The 16,502-nt window shown below is 46.6% G+C and overlaps 1 protein-coding gene across 2 annotated transcripts in view; it reads right to left on the minus strand.

Annotated features, from left to right (window-relative positions):
* LOC133422948 (NACHT, LRR and PYD domains-containing protein 12-like) overlaps positions 1-16,502 on the minus strand; it is a 229,237-nt gene that overhangs the window by 133,824 nt on the left and 78,911 nt on the right. The window contains exon 15 of one of the 2 annotated variants that reach the window (XM_061713011.1): positions 7,745-7,918. The exons of the other annotated variant lie outside the window; for it this stretch is intronic. Within the exon in view, the coding sequence (XP_061568995.1) occupies positions 7,745-7,918 (174 nt within the window). The remainder of the gene's footprint in view (positions 1-7,744; positions 7,919-16,502) is intronic. 2 annotated transcript variants of the gene reach the window in all.

The following is a 16,502-nucleotide window of genomic DNA, read 5'->3' on the forward strand; positions in this document are numbered from 1 at the left end:
CGTTTAGCGCAGCAATGGTGTGCTGCCACTCACTCGCTTTATTTTATACTATTTAATTACTTTTTCTACTTTTACTGTGAACACCAAATAATGTGGTTTTCCTGGCCTCCACCTCATCCACAACATCTCGATCTCAGTCTCCGTGAAATTTAGTGGCACGGTTGCCTGGCTCGACACGTCTCATTCATCCTGACGCAAAGCAGAAACAGGCTGCAGGAAGCTGCTGCGCATGCTCAGCAGGCTCATTTATATGCAAATACAGTCATGAATTACTTTGCATTGCCCATTTATGGTAAGAAGTGGGCGTGTAGAGGGCGGGATATGAGGCAAAAAACTTGCGCAACCTTCCAGCTGGACTGTGATTTATAAAGCGAACATTGCATGCAAGTGTGCGTGCACACGGTTTTATAAATCCAGATTTTTTTTGCGCCCGCCATTTTCGGCTTTTGAGTTTACGTGCACTTTTAGTATGAATCCTACACACTCTTTTATAAATGAGGCCCCAGATCTGTCTCCTGCTTCAGCTCACAGACGAGCCGTTAAGGACGTTGTCGCCGAGCACAGGACTTCGGCTCTGCCGTCGGCATTCGCTGAGGAATATTGTGTGTCATTCCGCAACTTCAGACTGGTAAGTCGCCCTGTCAGTCTGCTATTTTTAGCCCGGGTGAAGCTTTTTCCCCGGTGCCCACAGCTTACACCTGATAACTCATGTTTAAGACCAGCTAGTAGCCCTTACCCCCTACTAGCCCGTCTGTCGAGGGGATAAGCTAATGCGTCAAGGCGAGCTCATCCCGTCGGTCTAGCAGCTTACACCTGCTAACTCCCTCCCGACAATTTCACCGCCGGGAGCCCCGTGAAGGCGGCTTTTTCCCCGGCCTCATGGCAACAGCCTCGGGAACGAGTGCCGGGAAAACCGCTGAGTCTTCATCCCGCTCTTACCCAGCGGCATGTGGCTCTTACATCTCCGTCCGACTTCCGCGCCGACGGTCATGACGAGGATGATGATGACGCCATCCTCCCTCAGCAGTCCAGGCCTCCCAGCGCTCAGAGCGGGTCGGCTCCGACTCTCTCATCCGACGTCAATTTATATGACGTCTGCAAGCCGGCTGCGGCTAGACTTGGCCTCGAGTGGCCGGCTCCCCGGGCCTGAGTGGGATCTCTACGACGGGAAAGTCCTTCTCACCTCACAAGCCCCCGCCAAACAGCTCTTGCCTGCGGTCCCAGAGTGCGTCAGGGAGATGAAGCGCTACTGGGATAAGCCTCTGAGACACAGAATGCCTGTCAAGGGTTTTTCAGGACTGGATGTCCAGGGCTCTTCGGGCCTCCGCCGGTGGAGCCGTCTGTCGCCTCCCACCTCCACCCTGACCGCCGTGCAACCTCGTCGGTGTCCGGCCCCTCCCTCCCTGGGAAAGTGGATAGGCTCATGGCCTCCATTTACCAGAAGGTCTATAAATCCTCAGCCCAGGCTGTGAGGGCGCTTAATGTCGTCACGCTCCTCTTTGCTTACCATGCAGAGCTACTGGTGGACATGGGACAACAGCTCGACTTGGGCTCCCCCAACCCGGCTGTGTGGGAGGAGATCTGCATTACAACCGATCTCATCCCCCGCAGCTCCCGGGGTGCTGTGCAGGGGTGTGGCCGCTTCATGGGCCTCGCTGTGGCAGGCGAGCGGTCGTTATGGCTGAACCTGTCCAGCTTGGCTGATAAAGAAAAGCAGGACATCATAGACACGGAATTCGACCCGTCTAAGGGCTTGTTCGGTCCCGCCATCGACACCATGAAGCAGGTGTGCGACCTCAGGAAGAAAGAGGGAGAGGCTTTCCTCTTCCTCCCTCGTAGACCTGCTCACCGCCAGCCCCAGCCTCCTCGCCAGAGCTTTGCAGCCACGGCCAGGGGTCGCCAGCGGTCCCACTCACGGCAGACTTTGGTCCTGCCTGAGGAACGGGCTGTGAATCCCGAGGTGAAGAACCCCCGCCACAAACCGTGGGGCAAGCAGTCCTTTGCCGCGGCCACGGCTAAAAATCGCCCTTCTAACCCTTCGGATGGGAAGAAGAAGCGTGCAACCTGATTCATCTCGACATTCTGGGGGGACTTGGCACCAGCACCTGGAGGTTGCTGTCCTTTTCCCCCTAGGGGCAGATGCACTGACCCTCCCTCCACCCGCAAAACGGAGGAGAGCGCCAGATGCTCTAATCTGTCCTCAGAAGTACTGCGTGGCGGCCTTTTCTGTTCCCTCGATTCAGCTACTCTGATAACTCATCTCACGGGCTTGGGCTTCAGAATAAACTATGCAAAAAGCTGTCTGGCGCCAACTCAGCGCATAGAATATCTTGGAATTTCGATAGACTCTCTCTCTTTCAGAGCCACTCTGACAGACAGGCGGAGGGAGAAGTTTCATCAGTGTCTGTCTCGCTTCAGCGAGGGACGCACGCTGCAGTTCAGGGGGTGTCTCAGCCTTCTTGGCTTGATGGCTTCGCTGTTGGCGGTGGTCCCGTTAGGCCTGCTGAAAATGAGAGATTTCCAGCGATGGGTGGCCTCGCTACGTTTATGCCCCCGACGGCACCGCTCCCGCCCGGTTACGGTGACGGCAGCTTGTCTCACTGCTCTGAGCCAATGGCGGGACCCGGCTCTGGTATGTGTCACAGAGGAAAGTGATTACATCCGATGCCAGCCTGACCGGCTGGGGATCTGTTCACGAGGGCAGATCGGTAAACGGAATGTGACCGTTACAGCTGCGCGGCGCCCACATAAATTATTTGGAGCTGCTGGCGGTGTTTCTGGCTCTGAAACATTTTCTGCCCTTCCTCCAGGGCTGCCATGTTCTGGTAAGGAGCGACAATTCCACGACGGTGGCTTATATAAACCACCAGGGAGGGACCTGCTCCCTGCGGCTGCACAAGCTGGCTCACGCCCTGCTAACTTGGTGCAGCATTTGCTGTCCCTGCGCGCGACGCACGTCCCGGGCAGGGTGAACACAGGGGCGGATCTCCTCTCGAGAGGAAATCCCGTGTACGGCGAGTGGGTCCTCAATCGCCAGGTGGTAAGACAGATTTGGGAGAGATACGGCCAAGCTTCCGTAGATCTCTTCGCATCGCAAACAAACGCTCAGGGTCCTCTGTTCTTCTCTCTGGTTCGCGACGATGCACCGCTGGGGGTGGATGCGCTGGCACATCCGTGGCTACACGTACTGCTTTACGCATTTCTACCCCTCAGCCTGATATCTCCCACTCTGGTGAGAGCGGGAGCATCACCTCTCATTGATTATGGTTGCTCCGCGCTGACCAGGGAAGCACTGGCTGGCGGAGATAATCCAAATGCTCTCGGCCCAGCCGTGGCCACTTCCGTTACGCAGGGACCTGCTGTCCTAGGCGAACGGGGTGAAATTTCATCCCCATCCGGAGCGCATGGCTCTGTGGGCCTGGCCCGGGAGAGGCTGAATTTAACCGCTGTTGGTTTACCACCCAGGGTGGTGGAAACCATTCAGGGTGCCAGGGCTCCGTCTACACCAGGGGTTCTTAACCTTTCTGACCTTGGGGCCCAATTTTTTCAGTACAGAGTGGCCCGGGGCCCATTAAATATAAACACTCTATAGCAGGGGTATTCAACTAAAACTTTAAGAGGTCCATTTAGAGAAAATTTACTCAAGCGAAGGTCCAGAACATCATAATATATATATATATATATATATGTGTGTGTGTGTGTGTGTGTGTGTGTGTGTGTGTGTATATATTCAAGTAGCCTCATAGTTGTATCAACATCTGCATCTGACTGTACATATTTGCCAATTAACATGTTTAACTTGAATTAAACATATTTTTTTCTCTTAAAAATAAAGTAGATTTTATTTTATTTTTCAAATGCTATCTTATTTTATTTCTCTACCAGCAGTTTGAATTTCCCCTTTTCTTTGTTAATTGTCTCAACACATTTTTATACTAAATTAATATAAACACATCTTAACAATTTAACAGTTTTGCAGTTTTTCTTTCTTCCCCTCTTATAATCTTATGCCCCCACTTTCTGTTGTTCAGTGAGAGAACTGAGCTCTAATTTCTTCTGTCAGGACTTTAAATCTGGATGGTGTTAGGTTCTCATATGCATGTGGAGGTGCTCATTGATGAGCCTGAAACGATATTTAGTTTTAATTATGTTCACTGTGGAGAAAGCTGCTTCACAGCTGTATCTGGACCCAATCATGGGCAGGATGTTTTAAGATGGTCAGTTTATTTTTCTGTGACTTCAGTTCAGACTTGAGTGGATATGTTTGATGAAAAACTTTGTGTTTTGTTTCAGTGGCGTTTCACTTTTGCACTTTGAACGCCACGGTCTCTGAACGTATGAGACACTGGTTTTGTCCCAGTGGGAAGACTGAACAGGATGAATTTGTCCATTCCGGGTTGCATATTTAAAAATACAGCGAGGACAAAACTTAGTTTGATTTTACTTTAAGTTATTTACATTAATAAGTTGTCAGGACTCAGTGTGTCGGGTTCATCCGAGCCTGATCAGCTGCGACGGGCACAGCCCGCACCGCAGCTCTCTGGTCGCGCTGCAGCAGTTACTTTCCGATGCTTTTTCGAAAGCCCGAACAGTCCAGTCCAGCAGACACGACAGCCCACGCATCTACATCTACCTTCCTTCAGCAGTAACGACGGAGCCGCTGCCCGAGCGGCAGCCTCAGCCGACCTCCCCGGCCGCGGGGACGCGCCGGGATAAATGATCACGCCGCGCTCGCTTGCTCTGGGCGCAGACCCAATTAATCGATCCCTAATCCTGGCGGATCTAAACCTACTCTGTGCAAAATGAAGGATTTTCTCTGTAAATACACACCATTTCTCTTACTATTACACGTACAGCTAGCTGAGTGTCTTCTTCTCCTCATTTGGTTGGGAGTTGCTATGCAGTCCCGCGGCCCTCGCGGCCCACATGTACAAAACTGAATTTTTTTTGGCGGCCCACTAGATGGCGCTCGCGGCCCAAGTGTGGGCCGCGGCCCTATGGTTAAGAATCACTGGTCTACACGATCATTATACAATGTTAAATGTGGTGTGTTTGAGGGCTGGTGTGAACTGAATAATGTCCCTCATCAGTGCTCCCTGGCGGAGGTATTGTGCTTCCTGCAGGAGCTGATGGATAAGGGGAGGGCTTTCTCCACCATTAAGGTGTATCTGGTCGCCATTTCTGCCTGCCACGTCGGCTTTGGGAGACATACTGTCGGTTAGCACCAGCTGGTGTGCCGCTTTATGAAGGGCGCACGCCGAAGGCTCCTGGTCCCCAGGACCCTTGTCCCATTCTGGGATCTCTCTCTGGTGCTCGATGCCCTGTGCCGGCGCCCGTTCAAGCCTCTGGAATTGATTGACATGAAATTATTGTCACTTAAGACTGCTTTGCTCTTGGCTTTGTCTTCAGCCAAACGGGTGGGTGAGATGCGGGCTCTCTCTGTTCACCCTTCCTGCCTGCAGTTTGCGCCGGGTTTTGATAAGGTATCCCTTATTCCTAACCCTTCATTCCTGCCAAAAGTGATACGTCTGTCTTATCACTGCGCCCCTATCGAACTGATACCTTTTCATCCTCCGCCTTTCTCCTCTGCCAAGGAAAAGAGGCTGAACTCCAGGTGCCCGGTGCACTCTTTACGCATGTACGTGGAGAGGACGAGGGGTTTCGGAAAGGCTGACCAGCTGTTTGTGTCCTGGGCTTTATCCCATAGAGCAGTGGTTCCCAAACTTTTTTTGCCAGGCCCCCCTTTTGTAAGTAACAGAATTTTCGAGCTCCCCCCGACCCCAATACAGACACACCCATCTTTTGCATTCAAATGCGACTGCAATTTATTTCATATATTGAATATATGTGCGAAAAAACTGTCCATCTCGGTAATTAGATTTTCAACCTGACCAGCTCACAGAGATTGAAACAACAACAATACAAACAACGGCCAAAATCTGAACATTTGCTCTACAGAAATTACACCTTTAATCCCCACATCTTTTCAGTGATGTGAGAGGGCTTGCTTCATGTGTGCAACACAATTCTTTTTACTGTACAATACAGTATGCAAAATGGCCGACTTCCTGTTCGGTTTCGGCCATGGCACCAAGAGGCTTTTCTTTAAGTGGCGACATGATTCAGGTGTGTACCGATTTTCGTGCATGTACGTCATACCGTGTTGTGGGGGCTTGAGGCACAAAGTTTTCTAGGGGGCGCTGTTGAGCCATTAGGCCACGCACATTAATGCAAACCATTAAATATCAATTTTTTTGCCAGGCCTGGTTTGCAAAATTTGGTGACTTTTAGAGCACGTTTAGGGGAGCAAAAAGGCCCTCATTTCGCCGGAAAAATAAAAACGAGGAAGAAAATAAATAAAAAATTCCTACAGATACAATAGGGCCTTCGCACTGTAAGTGCTCGGGCCCTAATAATTACATATTTTCTCTATTACCTATTTAAATGTTGTAAGAAATGTGTTTTTGTTATTTCCCAGTTAATTCTAGTTTGTTCAGATGTTTTATTCCAGGTTCAGACACATCTCTGGTTCTTCAGTTGTTCCTATCTGACACATTCAAATGTTTACGGTAGTTTTTACATCAGAAATCAGAAGAGAAAGTTTAGGAAGAAAAAAAACTGTTGGAGGACTAACCCTGCGTTCACACTGAAAGCGTCACGGCGTCTGGCTGCCATTCATTGTCTATGAAAAACGGGCCGTCGAGAGGCGGCGGGGGCGGCAGGACCGGCGGGCGCGGCGCGTAAATTTAAAAGTTGAAAAATCTGAACTTTATGCAAATGAGCAGCGGCGACGCCGAGGCGTCGTCCAATCACACACCGGGATTCCCGAAGCGAGAACTCTAAATGCAATGATTCACATGCGTACAGGAGCAGAGCTGTGCACTAACAAACTTATTTTATCAGGAATTAATATATTTCATCCAGCAAAATGACATTTTTGCTGGTTTGACTGCAGTTTTACCTGAACTGATCACGTGAAACATGTATCTGATGGGTGAGGAGCTGGATGGTCCCAACGATTTTATTTGCTACATTGATCCAACGAAAAATAATTGAAAAACCCGTGCTTATTAATCACAAAACACAGGTTAAACATCATGACCAAATCCGCTCCGACCCGGTGTGTCAGTGATCAGCGCAGACAGACTGCAGCTTCGCCTGAATTATGGTTCCGCGTTAAATCGACGGCGTAGTCGACGGCGTACGGACGCGGTGCGGTGTGCGTCGCCGCGTACCCTACGCCGTAGGTTCTGCGTTGGTGTGACGCGGAACCATAAATCAGCCACTGGGAGCAAGTGCTCGCTGGGTTGATGTTGATCCGCGGACCAAACTTGTTAAGAAGCATCAAACTCACTCTTATCTACGCGGAAATAACGCTAAAATATAAAGGCGGCGTCCCAAAGTGTGATCTATGGTGAAATAGGAAAATTAAGATGTGTACGCTATATGTGTAGGCTGTTCCCACTGTTCCCTTCAGTTCTGCAGCGCAGCTTGAAACCCCGCCCACCCCCGCCCTGCTGCAGGCACTGACGCTTTCAGTGTGAATGCACCAAGCGGCGAGATGCTGGCGTCGGGACGCCCGTGACTCTTTCAGTCTGAACGAGGGGTAAAGCAGAGAAGAAGAAATCCAAGCAGTAAGATGGTCAGTGTCGATCAGCAGGAGATGAGCCTGATGTCTGCAGGTTAGTGTCAACACAACTTTCACACCAGATTCATCTGAACACACAATTAAAACATGTCTGACCTCAGAGTCTCCAGTCTGCAGTCTGGACTCTCCAGGAAACCACACAGATGTTTCACTCCTGAATCATGCAGGTAGTTCTTACTCAGGTCCAGATGTTTCAGATGGGAGGGGTTGGACTTCAGAGCTGAGACCAGAGAAGAACAGCTGATCTCTGACAAGCTGCAGTCCTTCAACCTGCATAAAGAATAAAAGATGTGAGCTGAAGCCACCAGGACAACAGAACCAGTGAAAAAGAGCTTCATCAATATTCATGACATCATGCTGCTGCTCCAATAAAGACGTAGTGACTTCAGCTCTGCAGCTCCACCAGTGGATCCATCCATACAAACTCATGTTGTGCAGCCAAATGATTCAAATTTCCACACAAACAAACATGTCAGGAGGAATTCTGGGACAAATGTCAACTAGTTTATTTGTATGAAGAGAAAATTAAGCATTTGTTTGAATGTCAGAGACACAAAAACATGATGAACTGATGTCTAATATTTCATGTAGTAAAACTAGTTTCATACAGATGAGAATTAGAAAGGTGATGGCAGTTCTATTTCATCCCTGCTGACCACCAGAGGGGGTGCTTCAAGCACTGAATATTCCCCTTTGCGTATGCGCAGTTCGAGTATGTATACCAACAATGTCACCTGTGACCCCTGCATGACCCGGAGAAGTAGATATCAGGGATTAAAGCAAAAAAAAATATTTTTGACTGAGAATTTTTTTCAGGCCAGTTCATATTCCCCCGCCATCTATGCGCTGCACCACACTTTATGAATGGCCCGTTTTCTGCCATGCGGTCGCTTCCCAAAGGTTTCAAGTAAAAAAGTTAATGCTGTATTAGCCCTTCTGTTTTCTAATACAGCATTTAAGGTGTAAGAAGACTTTAACCAACACTATTTAAATACTCAAGACCAATAGGATTTTATAGGAGGAAGGTGATTTTGAGCAATTTTATTATTGTCAGTTTGCTTTTAATTCATAGTCCACATCAATTCGTGCAGTACTCATTAAAGCCTTCGGCCTGTTCTCCTAGATCTGAGTCAACATGGTAAGCTCACACTTCTTCATCCAGTTGACCCAGCTGCTCTGATGTCACTGCATTTGGCAAGGCTTTGGCCAAGGTGATGAAAGCATCCTGGACTGTTTCATGGACAATCAATGATGGTGTTACCCTGCATTCACACTGAAAGCGTCACGGGCATCATAGGCAGCCGGCTGCCATTCATTTTCTATGAAAACGCGCATCGAGAGGCAGCAAGAGCAGCAGGAGCAGCGCGTCAATTTGAAGTTGAAAAATCTCAACTTTATGCAAATGAGCAGTGGCGCTGCCGAGGCAGCGTCCAATCACAGACCGGGAATCCAGAAGCGAGAAGCCTCAATGCAGATTGTACTTTCGTGTACACACAAACGTTCCCAGAGCTGTGCACTAACAAACTTATTTTATCAGGAATTAATATATTTCATCCAGCAAACTGACATTTTTGCTGATTTGACTGCCGTTTTTACCTGAACTGCTCATGTGAAACACGTATCTGATGGTTGAGGAGCTGTATGGTCCGAACGATTTTATTTGTTATTGATCCAACGCAAAATAATTAAAAATCGTGCTTATTAATCACAAAACACAGTTTAAACATCATGACCAAATCCGCTCCCACCCGGTGTGTCAATGCTGTTCACCGCAGACAGACTGCAGCTTCACCGGGACCAACAACTCGCCGATAGTTAATGTTGATCCAGGACCAACCTTGTCAAGGAGCATCAAACTCACTCTTATCTAAGTGGAAATAACGCTAAAATATAAAGAAGGCTTCTCAAAGTGTGATCTATGGTGAAATAGGAAACTGAAGATGTGCACGCTATATATAGATATGTGTAGGCTATATACACTGTTCCCTCCACCTCTGCAGTGCAGCTTGAAGCCCCGCCCACTGCAGGCCCCGCCTACTGAAAGCGTCGACAGTGCATACAGCTTTAGTGTGAATCCACCAAGCAGCGCGATGCTGGCATCAGGAGATTTTTGACGCTTTCAGTGTGAATTCAGGGTTAGTGCAGACAAAGAGATGATGATGTTATTGTTGAGAGGAAGGTTTTTTGAAATCACATCGTATCAACACCCCCCGTGGGCCTTCGCAATGCTTTGTTTTCATCAAACAGTCGGATTCCCCTGGTCCGCACCAGTTCAATTCAATTCAATTTTATTTATATAGCGTCTAATACAACAAAAGTTGTCTCTAGACGCTTTCCAGAGACCCAGAACATGACCCCAGAGCAATTGTTACATAAACAATGGCAGGTAAAAACTCCCCTAGTGGGAGAAAAACCATAAGCCAAATATTGGCAAGGAAAAACTCCCCCTTAGGAGGAAAGAAACCTTGAGCAGGACCAGGCTCATAAGGGGGGACCTTCCTGCCGAGGGCCAGACTGGGGGTCGGGGACGTCAACAGCACAGCAGGCAGGTGGAAGCAGCAACGGGATGACCAGGGGTGGGGACCGCAGGCCAGCACGCAGCTCCCGAAGCTCCGGCCCAATCAGCAAGTCCCAGGTTGGGGTGCAGGGTCGGGGAAAGGTTGAGAAGGGGCAAGGCCAGGGAGAGGAGTCTTGACGGACAAACCTCTCCCCCGCCTGCCCGGGCCGTTACCCTGCCCCTCTCACTCTCACGCTGCAGGTTCCGGTGTTGTGCATTCAGAGATGCTCTTCGCCACCGGCAGAGGATGCTGCACCGTGTACAAAAGAGAAAAAAGAGAAGAAAAGGGGGGGCCAGCACAAGAAACTACAGGAGCGACTCTAACACACTAGAGTTTACACTACCTAGAGATTTACAGTACCAACATCAGCTACAGGTTTAAACAGAAAGGTTTCTAAACAGAAAGGTTTAGCAGAACGCCCACCCTCCAAATCTACATTTGGATACTCTAGGAACTACAAGTAAACCTGCACTCTGAGAACAGAGAGCTCTGCCAGGAACATAAGGCACTATCAGGTCTTGCAAATAATGTGGAGCTAAGCCGTTTTTGGGCTTTATACGCAAGTAATAAAATTTTAAATTGGATTCTGAATTTTACGGGTAACCAATGGAGCAACGCTAACACTGGCAAGACGTGGTCTCTCCTGCTGATTCCTGTCAGCACTCGGGCTGCTGAATTTTGGATTAGCTGGAGCCTATTCAGCAAATTACTTGGACATCCTGCTAATAACACATTACAGTAATCTAGTAAAGAAGATACAAACGAATGAACTAGTTTTTCTGCATCACTCTGCGAGAGGATTTTCCTAATCTTTGCAATATTACGGACATGGAAAAATGCTATTTTATAAACCTGAGGAGGGGGCCCGCCCTCGGGCCGGTCTGACCTAATTTACATAACTAGGTAATTTACACAGTTCATATGTTAAGTGAGGTACTCATGCCACATATCTTTGGAAAGCTAAGATTCTTGTGATTCCAGCCATATAAACCATTTCAGGATATAATCAAAGCAGCTGGTACATATCGACACCACAAACAAACAAACGAAGATTTGCGCAAATGATGCAACTCACCTATTTATCTTCATAGAAATCATATGTTGAAAAATATTCCCACAAAAACGGTCTTGGTCTTTATTCAGGAAGGTTCAGTATATCCAATCCAGTAAAGTATTTAGTCCAAAATACATCATTATAACATTAAATATCCACAAACAGCCGCTGCATCATTAGAAATTAGCCGCTTTATGTGCCACATTTTCAACTTTCATTCATTGTATGAATGAATGAATGAATGAATTAATTAATTCATTCATTTTATTTTTGTGTCATGTCCGAAGACCCATCCCTTACGGGATTATAAGACACCAGAAACAGAAAATCATCAAATACACAATATCACAACACTTAGGGCCTGATTTACTAAAGGTTTGCGTGTGTAAAAACGTGTGCAAACTTGACAGCACCAGCAAACCAAAGTGCCAGCTGATCTACTAACAGTGTGCAAAGAGGACTGCGTCTCTCAAATGCCCAAAATAGCACACGCAATTCAGTTAGTACTTTTGCCCTGATGAATAACCAATATGGGGCGTACCCGGCAGAAATCCTAAATACTAGGAGGGGAAGATGCAAATTGGTCCATTTACCACGCGCAATGAGATTTACCAAGCCTGAAAGTAATTGCGCGTATTGTGATTGCGTCTGTATTTAATACGTTCGAAAGGAAGGTGCTAATCTGCTGCTGCTGTTATTGTGGCAAGGAGGCGACATCCAAAATCAAAGAATACGCAGAGAGAGAGTCTTTATTCTGCTGCATGCTATTTTAAAAATGGTTGCACAAGTTTTATTAAAGGCCACTTTTTCTTTAGTTCTTCGCCTTATATCTTGCCACCTTCTCTTATTGTGCCCCCCTCCACTCGCCCACAAGCAGGCCAAGCCTTTCTGCCAAAACTTTGTATTTTATTGATTACTTATCTTATTGAACGTGAAATCATCCTTCGTAAATGACATTTAATTAAAACCCGTGCTTATTAAACACAAAACACAGGTTAAACATCATGACCAAATCCGCTCCGACCCGGTGTGTCAGTATCAGCGCAGACTGCAGCTTCGCCTGAATTATGGTTCCGCGTTAAATCGACGGCGAAGCCGACGGCGTAGGGTCGCGGTGCAGTGTGCGTCGCCGCGTACCCTACGCCGTCGGTTCTGCGTTAGTGTAACGCGGAACCATAAATCAGCCTTAAGTGTGCGCTCTGTGCGCTGTTCTGAACACTTCTCTTCTCTTCTTTCGGCCATATGATGGTCCCGTCTGTCACACATTTACTGTCAGTGTTTGCTATATAATATTTGCAATATACTGTGGACATCTGAATAAAAACTTAACTCATAAATAGATTGAATCAAAGCGTTCTCCAGCTCTGTGTCTGATTGTCTTTTTCTCCTCAGATCATGCCGAGCACCGCGGGGTCACGTAAACCCGACCAATTAAATATTAAAATCAAATTCAGTCCTTTGGCCCGTTTTTCGATTTCGTATTTTTGATCTGTGCCTAAAATTGAAATATGAAAAACCAGCCGTTTTTCCGTTTTTTGTGTTATAATAAAAAACTAACAACAACATAACCAGTCACTTTTTCATGTTTTGGTTTTTGATTGGCAATTGAAAATGGAAAGAACGAATGATACACGGGTCCGTGTATCTTTTGGTCATTGGATTTTTCCGTCATGAGTGGGAATCAAAAAACAAAAAACGATTGGTTTATTTGATTTTCCTTTTAAAACAAAAAACAAATATTGAATACACTGCATTTTTTTCTTTTTCTGTGTTAATATGATTTAACAAAGATTCAAAATACGCTTTTATTTTCGTTTTCTATTTCATATAAGAAAAATGAAATCCCTAGTCAACAGGAAGGAAAAAACGAACCAAAAACAACCGTTTATTCATATTCGTGCACCGGAAGCTGGCATTTACAACCGAATGAACTTAGTTCTGGATATTTAACAGGCATTCCTGTGACAATTCTCTCCAGGGGAAGTTTGATTTTAATATTTTATTGGTCGGGTTTACGTGACTCGGAAATGGCTCTGTATGCTGCAGTTCGGGTAACCATGGCAACCATAGCGGCGCTGAAACAACAGATTAAGGATTATTTTTTAAAGATTGATTAAGGACTTGTTCCACAGCGGTTTGACGCACAATGACATTTCCTGCACGTTGCAGCAGATGTGTCTCCTGCAATGCTCAGAAATGAGCGTCAGAAGATTCTGTGCTCGGCATCATCTGAGGAGAAAAAGGCTACGCAGAGCTGGAGAGCGCTTTGATTCAATCTATTTATGAGGTTTTTATTCAGATGTCCACAGTATATTGCAAATATACACACTGCATGCGACGCGAGCGAGAGTCAGCGTCAAAAACAGTTCCATTGCTTTATTTTTTATTGCACTGTCTATACTGGTTGCGAGCGACGCGGCGTCGTTTTGAGCTGGACTTTTGTCGCACGCCCTGCTTCTATTTTCTTCCCGTCGCTCGCGTTGAAAGCCGGTTGAAAGTTGAAAAAAAAGTGTAAAGCGCTGTAGGAAACAGTCATTTCAATACAAGAACTTCAATAAAGTGGCAGCTGCTGGAGGGAGATCGCCAGGCTGGAAGGTTCTGATAAGATAATAAGATATAATAAGAATCTTATCTTAATCTTATTAGGGCTTAATTTGTCCCGGATCCTGCCGGATTGATCGTGTCCTCTGCTTTTTCCCCACATCCCAGTAATGATCTGACATGCTGACATGTTTGCACCGCACGCCGGTCACTCCAGCTGTTCGCTGTTTGATTGCGTAATCACACGCCGTTATTAATTGTTCGGTTTTTTCCCCACTTATTCCACCGAATAATAAGCTTGTTTTCTGTTTAGAAAGTACAAACGTAGGGAGATTACAAGTAATCACCCATCTTTTACTTGTCCCTTTACTCTTTTAGGAGTCTGCTAATGTTAGGAGTTTCTTTCAGGAGCGCACGGGCGGGTGAATAAAGGCTGATTTATGGTTCCGCGTAAAATCGACGGCGTAGCCTACAGCGTAGGGTACGCGGCGACGCGCACCGTTCGGTGACCGCGCCGCGTACCCTACGCTGTAAGGTCTGCGTTGGTGTAACGCGGAACCATAAATCAGCCTTCTAAAAGGCGAGTCTCAGCTGTCAATCAAAAGAACGTGGTAGAACGTGGGGCCGATAACGCGTTCAGAGCGGGTCCGATGCCACGCATTGCGGCGCGACAGTCGGACGCTCGCATGCAGTTAGGACAGTTGGGAGCCGTAGCCTAATTTTTGTTGACAGCTTTGTACTGAACACTGATCACCCCGATCACGTTTGCAGTGTACACGTTTAAAACCCATTAAGCATGTCGGAAGGCCGTTTGTGGCAGAGTTTTGTCATTAAACGCCATAAAACTTCTGTCGGACTCAGCGTAGCCTACTTCTCTGTCAGCAGCGCGTCATGCAAATATACAGGACCTAACAATAAACTCTCAAGCGGCTCTTAAAAGTACAGGAAAGCCGCAATACCGGCTATCTGTCTTCACATGGGGGTGCTTGCTGGAGAAGGTCGGGTTGGAAGAACCTGAGAGAGCTCCATCAGCCATACCATGAATTCAGGCGTCAGGTAAAGTTTGTGCTGCAGTGCAATTTATACATATAATGATAATCACGTGGATTCCTCACGCGTGGGACTAAATTAATTCTTCCAACCCGACCTTCTCCAGCATGCACCCCCAGTGAAGACAGATAGCCGGTCATTCGGCCATGATGAATCAAAGCGCTCTCCAGCTCTGCGTAGCCTTTTTCTCCTCAGATGATGCCGAGCACAGAATCTTCTGACGCTCATTTCTGAGCATTGCAGGAGACACATCTGCTGCAACGTGCAGGAAATGTCATTGTGCGTCAAACCGCTGTGGAACAAGTCCTTAATCAATCTTTAAAAAATAATCCTTAATCTGTTGTTTCAGCGCCGCTATGGTTGCCATGGTTACCCGAACTGCAGCATACAGAGCCATTTCCGAGTCACGTAAACCCGACCAATTAAATATTAAAATCAAACTTCCCCTGGAGAGAATTGTCACAGGAATGCCTGTCAAATATCCAGAACTAAGTTCACTCGGTTGTAAATGCCAGCTTCCGGTGCACGAATATGAATAAACGGTTGTTTTTGGTTCGTTTTTTCCTTCCTGTTGACTAGTAATTTCATTTTTCTTATATGAAATAGAAAACGAAAATAAAAGCGTATTTTGAATCTTTGTTAAATCATATTAACACAGAAAAAGAAAAAATGCAGTGTAATTCAATATTTGTTTTTTGTTTTAAAAGGAAAATCAAATAAACCAATCGTTTTTTGTTTTTGATTCCCACTCATGACGGAAAAATCCAATGACCAAAAGATACACGGACCTACACGGATTCAATCCGTGTATCATTCGTTCTTTCCATTTTCAATTGCCAATCAAAAACCAAAACATGAAAAACTGACTGGTTATGTTGTTATTAGTTTTTTATTATAACACAAAAAACGGAAAAACGGCTGGTTTTTCATATTTCAATTTTAGGCACAGATCAAAAATACGAAATCGAAAAATGGGCCACAGGACTGAATTTGATTTTAATATTTAATTGGTCGGGTTTACGTGACCCTGCGGTGCTCGGCATGATCTGAGGAGAAAAAGACATCGGCTATATCAGACACAGAGCTGGAGAGCGCTTTGATTCATCTATTTATGAGTTAAGTTTTTATTCAGATGTCCACAGTATATTGCAAATATTATATATTATATAGCAAACACCGACAGTAAATGTGTGACAGACGGGACCATCATATGGCCGAAAGAAGAGAAGAGAAGTGTTCAGAACAGCGCACAGAGCGCACACTAAAGGCTGATTTATGGTTCCGTGTTACACTAACGCAGAACCGACGGCGTAGGCTACGCGGCGACGCACACCGCACCGCGACCCTACGCCGTCGGCTTCGCCGTCGATTTAACGTGGAACCATAATTCAGGCGAAGCTGCAGTCTGTCTGCGCTGATCCTGACACAGCGGGTCGGAGCGGATTTGGTCATGATGTTTAACCTGTGTTTTGTGATTAATAAGCACGGGTTTTAATTAAATGTAATTTACGAAGGATGATTTCACGTTCAATAAGATAAATAATCAATCAGGCATCAGAATGGCTTGTCCTAAAAAAAGAGGAAAATTCTCGACGAGTGAGGACGCAACACGCACGAACCCTCTAGGGGGGTCCGGGGGCATGCTCCCCCG

Source organism: Cololabis saira, chromosome 22, assembly GCF_033807715.1.
Source record: "Cololabis saira isolate AMF1-May2022 chromosome 22, fColSai1.1, whole genome shotgun sequence".
NCBI lineage: Eukaryota > Metazoa > Chordata > Actinopteri > Beloniformes > Belonidae > Cololabis > Cololabis saira.